General features: G+C 46.2%; 1 protein-coding gene across 4 annotated transcripts; it reads right to left on the bottom strand.

The window, feature by feature from the left end:
• Positions 1-910: 910 nt before the first annotated feature.
• Positions 911-9525, bottom strand: Prrg3 (proline rich and Gla domain 3). 4 transcript variants are annotated; one of them, XM_028863061.2, is made up of 4 exons: positions 9382-9525; positions 5672-5709; positions 4863-5023; positions 911-4471 (listed from the first exon to the last, which is right to left on the bottom strand). In XM_028863061.2, exons 2-4 carry the CDS (start codon positions 5676-5678, stop codon positions 3944-3946), a joined length of 696 nt encoding a protein of 231 aa, XP_028718894.1. In that variant the 5' UTR covers positions 5679-5709; positions 9382-9525; the 3' UTR covers positions 911-3943. The 4 variants fall into 4 exon arrangements, with proteins under 4 accessions (XP_028718894.1, XP_028718888.1, XP_028718882.1 ...); XM_028863055.2 differs by lacking the exon at positions 9382-9525 and adding an exon at positions 8852-9156; XM_028863049.2 differs by lacking the exon at positions 9382-9525 and adding an exon at positions 8915-9156.
• Positions 9526-18222: the final 8697 nt, after the last annotated feature.

Genomic DNA, 18222 nt, shown 5'->3' with positions numbered 1-18222 from the left:
TCCGTGACGCCTGGAAATGGAGCTTCAGCACTTGACAAGCTCAAAAGCAGTCCAGCCCAGCAGCTCAGGCTTGACTGTGAGCAAACACACAGTCAGAGCACACACACTGTTCTAAAAAGACACAGTCCTGGGAACTCACAGCCTGTCTCTGCCATTTTTCTCTCACTTGAATTAAAAGACAATCTAGTGGAAATGTTGGTTTTTTTTTTTTATTAGTTTTCTTATGGGATGCCATTTGGTTGTCAAAAGATCCATCAACTCTGACTGGGATCTGGGGAGTTGCCATCTACTGGGAGAGGGGAATCATCTCTCTGGAACTGCTTAAACAGAAAACACTGCTGTCTCTAATCCCTAATGTTTGGACTACCAACAAGACAATGTCCAAACAATTGTGCAGATGCTTGTTTGCTGGAGCACCCTAAGGAATTCACACTAATGGCAGTGGGATTGGCAACTAGCAGAGGAGGCCTCAGTTTCCCATGTCCAACTGCTAGGGATCACGCCTCTGTAATAAGCCAGGGCACAACACAGCTGTGCACGGGTATGCACATGTCAGGCACCTTCGTGCCCCATTCTTTCTTTTGTGCTTTCATTTTGAAAACCCAAAGTGATGGGCAGTCTGGGAGGGGACTGACAGGACTACCGTTATTGTTGAAAACAAGTGACAGACATATTTTAAGGAAATTTTTAAAGCCTTTTCATTTTTAGAGAAAAATATCTAAGTAACTAACTCCACCATTCTGAAAGTCAATAGTCACACATACACACACACACACAAACACACTCATTTATTCTCTCTCCTTTCCCCTACACACACACATTCATTCTCTCTCCTTCCCACCCCCACCTCTCTCTCTCTCTCTCCTCTCTCTCTCTCTCTCTCTCTCTCTCTCTCTCTCTCTCTCATTCTCTCTCCTTCCCACCCCTAACACACACACACACACACACACACACACACACTCAGGAGTTCTCAGATTTCCTTCAGCTGCTGACACCTACAGAATAGGCATGTGAGTGGGAGGGGGTCCCATAGAGTGCGGGCCCCACAAGATGATGACAGTTTTCCCTTCAGAGCAGATCCCTCCTGGGACAAATAAAACTACACACCAGCTAACATTTCATAGAAGCAATGAGAAAAGACAACATGCCTACATGTATACACACGCACACACACACACACAAGTCTCAAACAAATACAGATGTGGCTACTGAATTGTTAGCATTGTATCAAATCAATGTCTATAGAAAGACAGAGTTTGAAAAGATATGTACAGGGCATTCATAAAGCCAAGTGTGCACCTTGAGGAATTATGCCCATTATATATACTAAACACTATGCTATGAAAAACCATTGCAGAGGCCTTGGCACAAGTCACCTGGAAGAGCTCTGTGAAGCACCTGACCCAGAGTCCACAGGCCACATGCAAGGAGCTGCTTCTCATTCACCCTGCATCCGGTCCTCAGCTCCTGGGGCTATATATCACTCTCAACAGGCCTTGGGAGTAGGTTTCCTGCTCTTACCCATGTATCCCTAGCCTCTAGCTGCCAGGCAGCTCAACAGAAAAATCTCAACACATGCCAAAGGCAGTGGGCATTCCTTGGCATACTCTCTGTGGCTCTGGTCAGTGGAGCCTATGCCTGACTAGCTGGGAGGAGTCACATTGGGGTAAGTCTTTTTTCATATATCCCAGGTCACAATCAGGCACCAGTTATTAAAAATTATTAAAATGCTTGGAGAGGTTGGGCTGACCCAGAGCTTCCAGCTTCCCCAGGATCTCTGTCATGTCTGAATGAGATTGATCTCAATCTCCATCATGGAAAAAGCAGGGAGCTTCAGAGCCCCAAATCCCTTCATTAGGACGGGCCAGAGCGCAATACTAGAAGACCAATGGAGAGAAAGAATAAAAAAAATGGAAAGAAAGAAAAGGGAAGAGGAAAGGCATGAAGGAAAGAAATCAGCAAGGGAGGGAGGGTGGGAAGAAGTTCAAAATGGAGGGATAGAGGGAGGAATGCCATCTAGTCAGCATTTCTGGTGTCAGGAAACTGGGGAGAGAGGAAGGCCCACATAGGATCAAATGGAAAGAGACTGACTCCTCAGACTGACAACATCAGAGGCATTTGAAGCCCTCAACTAAAACCAGTCCCTCACAGCTAATGCCTATTTCTAAAAGAATCCTGCTAAGGGCAAACTTCACTGGTTCCAAGGTGCTTCAAGCACTTCACCAGCATTAGCTCTATCAGCCTCCAATGGGCCTGCGAGGTAGGGGAACCACAGGGTGGAGTTATTACAAGCTGGCAGCCTCACTGGGGTAAGAACATAACCTTGACTAGAAACACACCCCCGGGAATGTCCCCTTCACTGGAACAGCCTCTAGAAGTCATCTGGGGCCTCAAGGTAGGGCTGCATTCAAGGAATGTGTCTTAGTGTCTGCCTTGGAGAGCTGCTTAGACAGAAGGAACCTTTTCAACATTGTGGATTGGAAACCATTGCAGTTGCCAACAGACCCACACTATGCATTCTTTTTGGGCCCCACAAAAATGTGCTACATTTTTTAAAGCACCACAGAGGAAAAATGATTTGGCACAGAGACCAGGAGAATAGACTGGAGCGGGTAGAGATGGTATCAACAGTGCCTTTTACTTCATCATTGACAGTTAAAGAGCAAGTCACCTCTGCCCAACATCTTCCAAAGCCTCATTGAAAACATATCAGCACCTGGCTGTGGCAGAGCAAACCCCAGGTGGGCTTTAGACCCCAGGTCACGGGCTTTCCTACTAAGAAAATTTTTAAGAGACACTTCAGGAACTTCTCCCTGTATGGGCACCATCATTAGGAGAATCACAATCTTAAGTTCAAGTTCAATGCACCTATTTACAAAAAAAGGAAGTATCCTAAAACTTCAAAGCCAGACAGCACAGTGGCAAGGAGGTGGAGCTCATGGTTTTAACTATCCTATGGATTTATCAACCCCACAAAAGTGGAATCTTGAGCTTTCTGTGCCAGTTTGTAACAACCAGGGAGAGGCCCTGGGCTCCATGGGGGAAGGGGACATCAGTTTTCCACATACAGAGTACTCTAAGGTTACATATGAGCTTATGCCAGTGTGGGCTTATTTTTAGTACAGCTGGTTCACATCAGAAACAAGATGGCAGAGTTCAAGTGGGCCCCTTGATTGGTCTGGAAGAAGGAGCTCTGCCATCCAGCCCTCTTTCCTTGTCCTTCTCATGCCCTGTCCTCCTACCAGCCTGATCTACACATAGATTTCTTTCTGGTCAGGAGCATAGGGATGGGTGTTGGATGAAGGCTGTGCCAAGGTCTATTTAATTGATTTCTTCTGGAGGGCTTCAAAGGGCTATTGTTTTCATCTATGGTTCATTATCTATTACTTGTGTTTTGTTCCTAGTTCAACCCTTATTTCTGTCCTCATAATATGTGTGAGAAAAGTAAGCATGGAACTGTTGAGAAAGGGGAAACTGCAGGGCTAGCTTGACCACCTCATCTCTGTGACCTAGGTCTCCAGAAACACAGGGGTTCCCAGACATCCCCATAGCCTCAGGGATGAGCCTGTGGACATTCTGGCCACAATCAACACCATGAGATGGTTCCTTTGGCATAAGAGAAGCCAGTCCCTAAAGAGAGGGCAGGACAGTGGGGACTTGGCATAGTTGGGGGTGGGGTAGGGGTCTGGAAGACCCAGGCTTTCAGGTCTGTAGCTTTTCCCTGGGGTATCATGTACTTGTTCTATGCCCCTACCCCCTCCCCCGACACACACAGACACACCAACTGTCTCTACTAACTGACTTCCTACAAATCCACTGTTGGGGAATTATTTGGCAACAAGGAGACTAAGGCTGTTCTGTGGTGGCACAGTCTTTCAGAAGTCCAAAAGGAAGCAGGCTACCTCTGGAAGAGGCTTTTATACAGGCCAGGGCCTGTGCTCAGCTACTTGTCTGCACTGGGGCTGGCTGCCACAATTTCTTCATACTTTGGGGGAGGGTCACTGTAAGAGACACTGGCCTCCTCACTGCTGCCCTCCTGGGGTGCAGTCACCTCCTCATAGGAAGGAGGAGGGGTAGCACTGGACAGTCTGGAGAGAGACAGCTCTGGGAGGTAGAGGGTGCTCTCCAGCCGGACAGTGGTTCTGCCTCCCCGGCTGGGCCCCAGAACTATCTGTGGGTTATTCCCTGCCTCTCGGTGCACAGAGGACTCTCCCTGACTATGCACAGTGCCCCTGTATACCATGACTCGGGGGAGGTTGTGCCCGGTGCGACTGGCTAGGTACCGGTTCTGAGCATAGGAGGGGTGGTGACGAGTTGCTTTCTGCAGCTGGCACCTCCAGATGATGAACAAGGCAATGACAATCAGCAAGACTACCCCCAGAAGGGGCACCACCACATACATGGCATCTGAGCTCTGTGAGGGATCTCGGACTGAGTAGACTGCATTTGGGTATCCCTTCCAAAACTCCATCTGCAAAAGAAGAAAGGTCACTCACTCCTGAGGAAGACAGACACAACACGGCAATTCTCACGTAACATCCATGCTCTGGACATCTGAGATTTCCAGCAAGTCATGTACCAAGGACAGGCTTGTGATTCCTTCTCCACCCTGAGTCATCTTACTGGCCTGAGAGTGCTCTCAGAGAGCCTGGGGAATTCCACCAAGGATAAAAGCCAAAGCTCCCCGATGAGGAAGTTCACACAAATCATGCAACAGACCTAGGGGACACCCCAAATGTTCCTTTCGGGCTCCAACAGGCAGGATGTAGGTTGGGGTGGTGTTCTTCCCTTGTTTCAGACCTGTTCTTATTATTCCCAAGATTGCACCTCCTCCCAGAACCCAGCCCCAGGGCAGTACGTGCCGTTTTTTCTTTGTTCTCAAATACTTCCTTGACCTCTTCATAGCTGCAGATCTCTTCCATGCACTCCCGCTCGATGGTGCCCTGACGTAGCTCCTCCAGGAACTCATTGGCCCGAGGGAACCGTTTCAGGACTGCATGGGCATTCTTAGCTTCCAGAAACACTGAAGAGAGAACCACAGTGACACAATTCAGTACCTACAAACCAGACTGGCCCAATTATGAAGGGAAATAGGGCAAATCCAGTAGACCTAAAGCCAGGCCTCCACCCAAAGGCCAGGCCTGGCCTATTGCAATGAGGACAGGAGGGCTGACTTTCTATGAGGCTGTGCTCTCCAGCAGCACCTCAGGGGCCCAACAGGGCCCAGATCCTTTGCCATACCAAGGAAAATGAGACCAACTGAGAAGGAACTTCAGGTGGCACAGGAAAAAGGACCAGTCTCTATGTCCTGTAGTCTTGGGTGAGAAAACATCCAGTTGCTTCTGCATCTGTCTTGAAAAAGGAAAGCCAGAGCCCTTATCATGAGAACTGGTCCCTCTTCCAGGCTGCCATTGATGGGAGTAAAGTCAGGCATGAGCTGTGGCTTTGAGGATGAAAGCAATCACTAATGGTGAGATTGCTTACTCTTCACAGTAGGTGATTCCCCTCTATGCCCAAGTTGATAGGTCTGGCCTGTAGGTCCTCTTCCTCAAGATCTAGGAGGTGCTGCATTAGTATACTTCAGAGCAACCCAAGGAGAGAAAAGCTGAAAAGATGGATAGGTTGCTTTTGCATGAGCCTCTGTGACTCAGATGGTTCTACAAACACTCACCAGCCATGATGCTCTCTCAGCTCCAGTGTCTCACTTGCCTGGCAAGGAAGAAAAGAAAGTTGTGGTGAAATCCTCTGGGGTCTAGAAGGTGACCTCCCACCAACCTAGCTAAAAGGTCAAAGCAGCATCCTATGAGGCACAGCACCCTCATGCAGCCACTCACCTCCTGCTGCTTCTCTTTTGTCCTCAAAGACCTTCTCCAGAGCTCCCCAAAACCCAACAGAGCCTTGTTCTCTCTCTCTCTCTCTCTCTCTCTCTCTCTCTCTCTCTCTCTCTCTCTCTCTCTCTCTCTCTCTCTCTCTCTCACACACACACACACACACACACACACACAGCCTCCTGTGAATATCAAAGTCCTAAGGGTTCATCTTTTTTCAAAGGGAAAGCATCTCTGGGCTAACATTCCCTATTCCTCAATCCCTTCAAAGAATCTTCAAAACAGAAAGGACCCCAGGTGAGAAACCAAGGCCAGAGATCCAGACATAGGGTTGGGTAGAAGCAAGGTTAAGCAAATTGACAGAGACAAGACCTGGCATTGAATTTGATGGTGAAGATGAGTCCCAAATACCTCTAAAGATGAACATGTTTATTAAATACCAAACTTAATGCAGCAATAACAGTCATCTCAGGCTAAGGCTGGCCTACAGTAATCTGTAGATATCTGTTGTTCAGGGTCAGACCTACGATGTACAAAACAGATATATTCTTACAATCCCTGTCCCAACACAGACAATTTGCTCAGCCCATCTTCCCCAGAAAGAGAGACAAGATGTTTGGACTTTTCTGGAGCAGGCCCATCTTTTCTCTTTGCAGTAAAGACTACTGCAACAGAAAATTTTGGTAAACACATATTTAAAAGATCATCATGAGCCGGGCGGTGGTGGCACATGCCTTTAATCCCAGCACTGGGGAGGCAGAGGCAGGAGGATCTCTGTGAGTTTGAAGCCAGCCTGGTCTTCAAAGCGAGTTCCAAGAAAGGCTGAAAACTGCACAGAGAAACCCTGTCTTGAAAAACTGAAAAGAAAAAAAAAAAGATCATCATGAAGACACAGTTCTGGAGGTATAGCTTATTAATATAGCTCATGCCAGGAATGTCTTAACATTCTGGGTTTCATCTTCAGGACCACAACAAACAAATAAATACAATACAATAAATAAATCTTCAATGGTAACTTAGAGGAGAAGCCTCTATCTAGAAATATTGTCATAAAGCCTTTCTCTGCTAACATGGTCCTACATGTACACATATTCTGGAGCACTGTCTAAGCCATCAACATCTGGGAACAATCACCCCTCAGCTCTCCTCCCCAAGTAGAAGCTCATGTTTTGACTAATGGGATACAAGACACATGAGTTTTGTAACCCTTTTTGCTTAGGCTGCCAAGAAGTTCAGTGTTAATACTGATAGCCAAATACAAGTGCTTTGGAAGCCCAGCTGTTACACACATATGCTTTTCTCCCCACAACTTGGTATGGTGTTCTATTTATTCTTCCAGAGGCTTATTCCTATGGCGTATTTAAAACATGACTTCTAGTCTGTCTGGAAAACAAAAAGGATAAAAATCATGAATAAATTTTAAATGATGGGGAAAGTAAACCAATCTAACAGCATATCTAACAGTACTATCACTGAAATACCTCAATTTTCACAATGACAAAACCTGGCCTCATTGTGATCTATGGGGTCCATATGATGATGGTGCAGGGAGAATTGCATTAGGAACAGGGTGTTTTGGTTAAAGAAAAATAAAGCTGCCACACCAGAGTTTGAAAAGAATGAGCAAAGCTTTCGCTAATAAGAAAGCAAATACATCCCACTGCTTACTGGTGAACTATAGAGTTTTCAAAAAATTTTTACATGGAAAAATTATATAATAGCTTTATGTACAGCCATCTTTGGTCCCAACCAAACACATGGACTTCCGTACATTCATACATACATACATCATAGCCCCAAGTTTGTGTTATCCTGGCCTGGAAAAGCCATTAGTTCATTTTGAGCCTCAAAGAAGCCAGGATCTCCCCCAGACAGTTCACATGGCATCGCCCACCCCATTAGCAGTTCTGTAGCCACCATCACTGCAGCTGCTTCTTCTTCCATGAGGGCTTCTCCCCCTCCCGCCCCAAAATGTAGCGCCTGCTTCTTCCCCTATAAATACACCATCAATAGGCAGTTGCTATGGCAACAGTGAGGAAGCATGAGGGCTCCACAGAGAATGCAGCTGCAGTCACGCATGTATATGCCCTCCAGCCCCTGGTGGATACTGTACAGCTGACTGTAGGCTGAAGGAATTTTTAACCCACTCCCCACAGGAACACAGCTGAATCCTGACATTCTAGAAAGGAAGGAAGGCAGGCAGGGAACCGGCCACCACAAAGACCTTCCTTAACCCCACCCCAGACTGAGGCCTCTGAATCCCAGCTCTCTGGGTCACAGCTCCCAAAGTGCCTCCCTCCCACAGAGACTGGTGGCCCACTTGAGCATCTGGTGTCCCCAGACTTGGCCTCCAGAATCGCTTCTTCAAATCCTAGCCCCTGTGATTTCCATCACTCAGAAGTACTCGACAGGAAAGGGTTCTGCGATTTCCAAATCTCATGATTCATCAATCCACTCAGTGACATGGCAACTCCCAAATTGTGCTCAAACTCAAACTCTGGGGTCTCTTGCCCCCTTCCACTCATGCCGGCCCTGAAAGTGCCTGGCTTAGCCCACCTTTGCTGGATACTAGCGCCCTGATGAAGAACACTGGCCCAGCAACACTCTTCTGCCAGGGTCTACTCAAGACTCCAAACACCCTGGCCTTCCTGACTTCCAGATCTTCCCTCCCCAAAAGTACCCAGCGCCCAGCTTAGTGGTCCTGAATATCAAAGCATGCCCTCGGGGCTGGGGTCAACCAACCAAACAGCCTCACCGTTCTCCGGGCCCAAGAGGCTGCCGCCTTGTTTGCGCTTGCAGCCCGCCACCTTTCTGCGGCGCCTCTTCCAGCAGGGCCCCTGTCCCCGCCCACCTGCTCCCTGTCGGCCGAGCCCCGGGCCCATCCCAGCGGTCTCCTCCCTTAGTCCCTCCCTGTCCCGCTTCCCTCCCGCCGCCCCTGGCGCCCCAATGTCCGCCAGGCCGGAGCCAAAGAGCGCCTGGAGCCCCCGCCCCTCACAGCCAGGCGCACAGGCCTTGCCCATTACCTCGGCAACCCCCTGCCTGTCCCTGCTCTCCTCTAGGGGCTCCGTCGGACCCTCCCCACGCACCCTGCCGAGCAAGCTTTGGCCTCGCGCCCCGCGCCTGGCGTGCCACCCTCGAGAGCGCCAAAACCGCTTGCCCCAATAGCCAGGCCGCGAACGTTGCGCTGTCCCGCGCACCAGGCCTCCGGGCCAGGAGAGGAAGAAGGGGTGGGGCCAGCTGAACCGCCCAAGGACTTAGGTGGGGAAGGCCAGCAAGCAGGGCCGAGGGGAGGTGGCGCGCACCAAGCACCGCGCTCCCGCGCCCAACTCTGCCGGCACCGCCCCTGCCGGCGCCCGAGCTGCTGGGGGGCGGGGGGAGGGAGGGGCGGGGCCTGACCAGCGGGTCTGGGGCTCTCTGAAGACCCTCGGACACCTCCTTGGCCAGGTGGTGACTCAGAGCGCCAGCCCTACGAAGACCAGGCTCTGTAGCTGCCGCTCCAGGCATTTTGGAGCCGCACAGACCGAGCTGCCTCCTGGGCCCCACCTAGGCTCACCTGCCATTCCAGCCAGTCTGGCCCTGGTACCTTCGGAGAAGAGAGGGGAGCGTGATAGTCAGCGGAGGCTGCCTTGTAAGGCTCCTCGGGTCAGCAGAGGACTGGCCGAGTTCTGGCCCCTCTCATTCCAGTGAATGAGTGACATTTGTTTCCTCACTTACATCCCCCACCCTGCCTGGGAATGGCAGGCTATTCTCTTGTGAAATCTGAGAAATGGGGAAAATCCTGCTTTCCTCACAGACCTGCAGCTAGAAGGAGGGGGAATGGGATCCTGAAAAGGAGCAGAAAGAAAAGAAGATGCAATCTTGTGGACCTGCAGGGAGGGTTGGACAGAATACACCTCAGTCTGTACTGTGGGAGGTTCAGCCTGGTTGGACAAAGCCCTGGTAGCAGAGATGGCATTATTCTAGGAATTGAGGTTTGACCACAGAGTGAGGCAAGATGGTTAGGTATGGGTCTTGGAAAGCATAGGAGGTGCCCAGTGTGCCTTACTGGGTTAATGGAGAGAGCAATTTTCAGCACAGCCCTGCACTGAGGGTTGCTGTCCTCCCTGAGGCACTGCATTTAATAGGAACCAGCCAGAGTAAGGCCAAGGTTATGAGACAAGGGATGGGAAGAGGCCCCAGAGCCCCCAGTGCTCCAGCTTCCAGGGCTGATTCTTTGTTGCTCCTAGCCCTACACCTCTCTCTTTCCTGACCCACCCCCATTGTTCCTTACCTGCCTCCAAAATTCATAGTCCTTCCTCTTCCTTTCTCTAAGCTTCAAGAGCATTCCTTGCCCATTGCAAAGCTTCTGTAATCTTTACCCCATGTAAGGCTAGGAAAGCCGTGCCCATGGGCAGTTTGCACAGAGAAAAATAAGATGCCCTGGGTATGAGAATACCTTTGGTTGCTACTAACAACTGTATGCAGATGTTCTGGCTGGATGGTGAAAGAGCTGGATAGAGTCATGGTCAGTGGGGAAAATGACCAAAGCGGTTTCAGCGCTAACCTTAGTCTCCTAGCCCATCAGCATGCTCCTGACCTCATTTCAACCCCAAGCACTTGGGTAGACAACTCCAAAGAAGGGGCCAGAGTGGAGTGTACCAATATGCACAAAGAGCATATATGGCATCTACTGTCCTCCCAGCACCTTCACTTGAGATTCTTGCTCCAGCAACACCAGCCTACTTCTAGTTCCTTCTCCACTCAGAATGTCTTTCCTCCCACCGCCTGTCACTTAGTTCATTCTGCCCACACAGTACCAATGAGATTTGCACTGGAGGTCTTGCAAGGCCTTCCACCCCCTCCCACACTGACCAGTGCATTCTCAGCATTGTCTACAGGGACTGGAAACATGGAGCCTCGGTGCATGGCAAGAGAGGGAAAAGGAAGGCAAGTAAGACCTCCAGACAGCGCTGTGCTGCATCTCTTGGCAGGACCACACATTGCTCCATGATCTTTAGCAAGTGAGTTGGCGTCTCTGTATCTTACTTTGCTTATCTGCCAAATGGGAATGAGGCTAGCAGTGCCTGCTTCAAAGGGTAACCCAGAAGGTCAGTGAGGTGTTCAGTTAAAGCGGGCCTGGTGCTCACAAGTGAGCTTAAGACATGGTAACTCTGGCTTGCATTCTGTGCATTGAGTGCCTCCTCTCTCTTGGACCTAAGGGCAGTGCATCCTTCTATATTACTGGCATCAAGCACAGAGGCTTATCCACAATAGATGTTTACTAAGTCCTTGTAGACCAGAAATGGTGAGCTAGAGTCAAGATTTGCTATAAAATTACCACCATGAAGTTGGACCTGTTTCCTCCTTCTGCAAGCCTTGACCACCCTCTCCTTCCTTGTCCCTCAATTTCACCAATTTCATTACCTCCTCTCCCCAATTTTCCTCTCCCTTACCCCTCCTTGCATTTCTTCCTATGCCTGTTTGCAACTATATTATTTTCCTGATACCCATTCATCAAAATTGAACTCTTTTGGAAGTCTTCCTGACCCTCCTTTCCAAGTCTCACTTCATCTTGAAGTCAGCACTGAAGTCACTCCATAAAAGACTCACATTTTCTCTGCACATTCTTCACCCTCTAGACACTATTCACTGATTAGATTGTAGTCTCAAATGTTCCTCCTCCCAGTCCTTTACATGGTAGCCCTCATCTCACTACTTCAGACTGCGACTGTATTTGGAGATGGGGTCTTTAGTGAGGGAACTGAGGTAAAATGAGATCTAGTACTAGTACAGTGTAACATGGATCCTTATTACAAGGGGTGACTAAGACACAATCACACACATAGGGTGATCATGTGAGGGTATAGGAAGAAGATTGTCATCTACAAGCCAAGGAGAGAGATCTCAGGAAGGAACCAGTCTTTCCAACATCTTGAGCTTCAACTTTGAAAGGTGCAAGATTGTAGTGCTATTTGCTCCGCACACGACCTTAGGCTATACACCTGAAGGAGGAGATGCTTCTTGCTGTTGTATGTGACCTCTTCAAAGGAAAGGGAGAGGGGTCATGAGGTCCCTTTTCCCTGCTTCCTGCTTCTTGATATGATCAGACAGCCAGATCAGATTCACTCCCAGTCAGAACAGAGGATGACTTCAGCTGTCTACTAGGTTCTGTATTCATGTTTTTCCTCAATTTATACCCTAATAAATTCCCCAATACTGCTTTAAAAAAGGAAAAAGGGCCACGTGACCCCTCTCCCTTTCATTTTAAGAGGTCACATACAATGGCAAAAAGTACGACCTCCTTCAGGTCACATAGCCCAAGTTCATGGGCAGAGCAAATACCACTACACAAGACAATATATTTTTCTGTTCAAGTCACTGTACCCTGGGGCTTTTCTCTGATATACCAAAGTCATATATCCTGTATTGTTCAGTGATACTATATGCCAGATTGTAGCTGGAGTTATTTCCTTGTCCTGCCTGGCTCACGGTCAGGACAAATCTCTCTCACCTGCCAATCCTGCAGCTGCTAGGACCCAAATAAACACACAGATGCTTATATTACTTATAAACTGTATGGCTGTGGCAGGCTTCTTGTTATCTAGTTCTTATATCTTAAATTAACCCATTTCTATTAGTATATACCTTGTCACATGGCTAGTGGCTTACCAGTATCTTACATCATGTTTCTCATGGTGGCAGTGGCTGGCAGCATCTCTCTCTGCCTCAGCCTTCTACTTCTCAGAATTCTCTTTTCTGCTTGTCTTGCATATACTTTCTGCCTGGCTACTGGCCAATCAGCACTTTATTTATTAACCAATTAGAGCAACACATTCAGAGCATAGAGAACATCCCATAGCACCAGGTTCTATTCCAGTACCTAGGAATAGAGATAACAATGAACCAAACACAAACTACTACCTCATGGACATTAGACAACTCCCTCCCCAGAAAGTCAAAATGTAAGATAGTGATAACTGGCATTATGGAGGAAAATGAAGCAGAGTAAGGTAGTGAGGGAGGTCTCTACTGAGAACATACCCTTATTTCTGAAACCTGAAGGACATGAGGAACTATTTTGTTCTGGATTGACAGATGTACAAATGTAAACAACCCCAAAGCAGAATTTCATATATTATTTTCTAGGGTAGGCCAGGAATCATGCAAGGCCTCCCAGACCATCACCAGGGATGTTTACTGTTAGTTAAAATGATGAGGAAAGAAACTGAGGGCTCTCAGTCAAGGAGCACCATAATCTTTTCTATTTCATGTAAACTACCAGACTGACTTCCTTATGAAAATGGTTGTCACTGGTGGAAGCTAGGGCACTTTTTGGGGACTGCTGGAAAAATCCAGGAGAGGGATAATGGTGGCTTGTATTAAGCAGTGGGAAGGAAAGTAAATTTTGGATAAAATTTGGTGGAAGATACATGAATATTAGATGGCAGCATGGAATTTACTGAAGACCTACAAACAGGAGTCAGAGTTTTAGCCAAAGAAACAGGAATGATGGAGGTTCTTTAACTGGGATGCAGGAGACAGGGTGGAGCTGGTTACACTGAGGAGTCTGGAGTTCTGAGTCAGTATCTGGGCTGGAGATGGGAATGGAAGATTATCATTTAGTTAGTTTTAAACCACAAGACAGACACTCAGCATGATTCTGTATATGGAGAAAAAAAAAAGCACCTTCAGAATTAAGCCCTGAATAATCCTGTATTTCAAGAAAGAATAGAGGATGAGGAGTAAGTGCAAGAGGCAGAAGGGAAGGATTAGCTGGCAAGAGATGAACCACCAGAATACCAGAATATGTAAGAAACTGACCAATTAGTAGCATGAAGACAGGGGTGGGGAACACCTGTAATCGCAACCTTCCCTTGGGAGATTAATACAAAAGCCTGAGTTTAAGGATATTTTGGACTTGAAAGGAGTGCCAGCACAGGTGAATATTCAGCAGGGAGGGGTGATTTGAAGGGAGAAAACTTGAAACAGTCTCCTTGGAGACCAAAGGGTGCATGTTCTCTGGAACTGTGGCGTGATTGCCGGACTGCATCAAGGACACACTTGAAGATTAATGGCCCTTACTTTAAAGTGAAAGTATTTATTTACCATGCCTGTGCCTACTTATGCAGCCACAGTCAATTGCACAGGTGCAGACTCAGAGATAGGGTTTTGCAAGGTGAGTAGAAGAAAATGACAGAGGACTACCAAAAAGGTGTGTGGATTCAATGAAGAAATTCACATAACTAATTATGGACTCTGGCTCCATAAGGATGGAATTAAAGGACAGAGTCAGGATTTGGTGAGAGTAAAGGTTTAGTGACCTAGACCAAGGATCTCTGTATACTTGGAAGAATGAGCTGGCGGTTGAAGAGCTGGATGCACAATAGGAAGATTCTTTAAGGATACTGCTTATAGAAGTAAGCATCTATGCTAGTGAGGAGGGCAATAAGTTGAGAAGTAGAAATGCAGGGTCTAGAATTACCTATATCAACACAAAATCACCATGGATGTGCACATTTAACCAAGGCTAACGGAAGCCCCTTGAAACCTTCTCTGTTCAACAACTACTTACCCCATGCCTTGGCTTCATTGTGAACCTGAGGGATGCAGCATCCCTGACTGTCATCTTACCTCAAAGCGTCACTGCTCCCTCAAGCTCCCTTGTCCTGCCCATCACCCCACCACTGAGTATTACCACTGCAAGAGCTACTGAGCTGCAGCCTCTCAATACTTTTTCAGCCTTGCCCCTGAGCTTTTTCCTCCTCCTCCTCCTCCTCCTCCTCCTCCTCTTCTTTCTTCTTCTTCTTCTTCTTCTTCTTCTTCTTCTTCTTCTTCTTCTTCTTCTTCTTCTTCTTCTTCTTCTTCTTCTAATAGGTGAATAATATAACATATAATATACTCTAGGAGTTAGCTAAATGAAGCTAATGTACAAATTTATTGTTTGTTTATGATGATAACACTTAAAATTCACTATTAGCACTTTTCTAGTATATGGTGAGGATACAATTCATGTTATTGCCTGTAGTTACTAGGATACATGGTGTCGGTGGGGAAGGACTGAGTTTTCTTTAAAGAGTTGGGCTACTGGGAATTTGACCATGTTCTAGTAAGTATATAGGCAACACAAATTAGACTTGTTTTCTTTTTTTCTTCTTTTTCTTTTCTTTGGGGTGGGGGGATGTCACAAGGGTGGGTGCAGACCTGGGAGGACTGGGAAGTGATTATGATCTGGGTGCATGATGTGAAATCCCCAAAATAAGCAATAAAAATACGTTGTGGGGAGGCCTTATGCTCTTTGACCAACATCTCCCCCTTCTCTTCAATTCTGCCACCTTAAACCCTGGTATCCACCACTTTACCCTATATGGGGTTCTGTGAGTTCAATTTCTTTAGTTTCCACATCCAAATGAAAGCATGTGATACTTTTCTTTCTGTGCCTGGCTTTTTTTTTCACTTAGCATGACTTCCCTTGGGCTCATGCCTTATGTTGCAAATGGCAGAATTTTCTTGTTTTTATGACAAATTAATATTTTGTTGTGTGTATACATCATAATCTTGATAACAAGTTTTGGAAAGGACATGAAGAAAATGGACCCCTTGAATGCTGCTGATGAGAATATAAATTATTCCCATTATTCCAACAGTCATTATTGAATCAATGTAGAAGTTGCTCCAAAAATTGAAAATAGAATTGACATATCCTCTATAGCATATAATGATCCTGGGTGTACACTTGAAGGAGCTACCTGTTCTTCCATATTTACTGCATCACTGTTTCCAACAGACAAGAAGTAGGAACCCACACATTTTTAATTGTGTACCTACTATGTGTAAATCAAAGTGTCTGTCTTCTTTCATTCTGGTTGGAAGATACAATGGCATCTTTAATTCTTCTGGATATCTCAGCCTCCAACTAAGCCTGGAAGTCTTCATGTCATTACAGGGATGGGGATTTCCACTTTTACCCACTGCCTGGCTTTGCTACCAACAATCTCTGAGCTTCTCTTGACAAACACTAGTATGATAAACAGGCTCAAGACGTAGAGACTGTGGAACTCATGTTGTTAGGTTAACTTCTACCTTGCTCAGGCCCTACTGTACAGCTTTCTAACAATTTCTTCTACACACATAGCCTATATTATTCCTTGGGAAGCCTTCATCCTAGGGTCCAGGGCCCTGAGAGTTCAGGGACATCTGTGGATGACCCAAGGCTGGAGGCTGGCCCTTCCAAAAGAAGGAAGAAGTTTCTTCGGTGGCACTGGATTGCCTGCCTTTCACTGGATGATCATTATCCTTTTGCCCATTTGCTTTGTTTGGGGGTAAAAGAGCCATTAACTATCACTTGCCAGACACTACAATGCACAGAAGCCATCTGGGTTCCTTTCAGACATACTATTCTCATGTTTTCATCTTTATGTTGTACAGGACCAGGAATTCTAGAGGAATTAGAACTCTGCATGTAGCAACCAGTGTGTCCAGTGACTTGTATGTGGGATTCTTGGAGAACCAAATTTCCACAACTATTGCTCTAGCCCAAAGTTTTTCCCTACAAGGCTTCTTTATCTGTCTCTGTGGCTCCCTGCTCATGTCCCTGCATCTCTCTGTCTGCCTGTCTGTCTTTGTCTCTTGCAAACATATTCTTTTCTTTTCTGAGCCACCAGAATTCTCTGCCCATTGGTATACACCTGTGATCTCAGCATATTAGAGGTTGTGACAGGAGTATAACAAATACTTCAAGACTGCCTTGGATATCAAACAAACAAAATACAAAGAAAACCAAATGAACTTCTGATGGTCAAAAATAGCAACTTTAAGAGTGAGGAGGCTGGTAATAGACTTGAGAGGTCCTATAACAAAGTCAAATCACAGTATCTTCCCGGAAGCCCTTGATCCTGTCCCTTCTGCCTAGAATTAGTCAGTTCAAGGTATCTCACAGATGTGTCTCTGAGCCCCCATGAAGAACAGGTATGTTCATTATGATGAGAACAGAGCAATAGGCCAAGAATACTGAAAACTTTGCCTTCAGGGATGTCACAACAAAGAAGACAGATGACACATTGGTAAATAAGCACAGTATAGATCAGATCCCATAAAATCTAAGGTGAGAACAGTTTCATGACTTACCAATTAAGCTGAGCTGCCAGTTGAGATGTGATACAGTGCTTGCTTTTCTACGTAGAATACAACAGCCTTTGATTTTTATCATCACATTTCTGTCCATTTCATTCCTTTAAAGTAAATTGCAGGCAGAATAAAGTGGTGAAAGTGCACTTGCTCACATTTCACCTCTACTAAATCACTTTTGAACTCACACCTGTCTACATCCTATATATGTTTAGGAGTCTCTTCTCTAATGGTGACCCTCACCCTACAGGCACAGCATTGTCGCATGAAACTCACCCTCACTTCAGAGCCACACACACACACACACACACACACACACACACACACACACAATGAGAATGGGAAAGTGTGAAGTCAATGTAGAATACATATTTCTTAGGATCATGGACCTGTGGTAATGTGGTGGAACTAGGGACCTGGGATATCCATATGAACTCAGTGTGTCTAGAGCTGAGGTTACCATGAGAAAACAGCAGGAAATGAGCTCAACAAATCCACCTCATCAGCTGCCTCTGCTGTAGACTTTTGATTTTTGTTCTGATGTCCCATCTACAGAATAGCATTACCTTCTCCATTCTGTCTTAACACTTGTTTCCTTTTCTCCAGAACATTAACCACTTTGACATTTTTACCATATATTCTTATCAGATTATTAATTCTATGAGCACAGGAACTGACATGTCTGTCTGTTGCAACTTCTTTCTGACTTTCTCTTCTCATTTACTATCACATAGCCTAAGACATATATATGTTTTGAAATAAATATTCACAATCATTCTACCCAAAGCAAACTAATTAAATGCTTATATATTATGTTTCATTTTTAATATTCAAAGTCAATTTAATAACAATTAGTATGTTGTATTTTTATTTCTTTTGCTCTCATTTAAAAAGACACAGAACTGGAGACATAATTCATTTGGTAGAGTATTTCCTAATATGCCAGAAAACCTGAGTTCCATCTCTAGAACCCTGTAAAGCAAATATAGTAGCACAAGCCTTTAAAATCCTAGCACTCAGGAGGTAGAGAAAGGAAGATCAGAAGTTGAAGTTTATCCTTAGCTATATAATAAATTGAACTGGGGCCTGGGATACATAAGACCATGTCTCAAAACAATCAAACACACAAATAGTCACAAAATACACATTAGAAAAATATTCACCTGGGCGGTGGTGGCACATGCCTTTAAATCTAGCACTCAGGAGGCAGAGGCAGGTAGATTTCTATGAGTTCAAGGCCAGCCTGGTCTACAGAGCTAGTTCTAGGAGAGCTAAAGCTGTTACACAGAAA

This window comes from Peromyscus leucopus, chromosome X (assembly GCF_004664715.2).
Source record: "Peromyscus leucopus breed LL Stock chromosome X, UCI_PerLeu_2.1, whole genome shotgun sequence".
NCBI lineage: Eukaryota > Metazoa > Chordata > Mammalia > Rodentia > Cricetidae > Peromyscus > Peromyscus leucopus.
The sequence above is the reverse complement of the archived record's forward strand: the minus strand, read 5'-3'. Positions and strand labels throughout refer to the sequence as shown.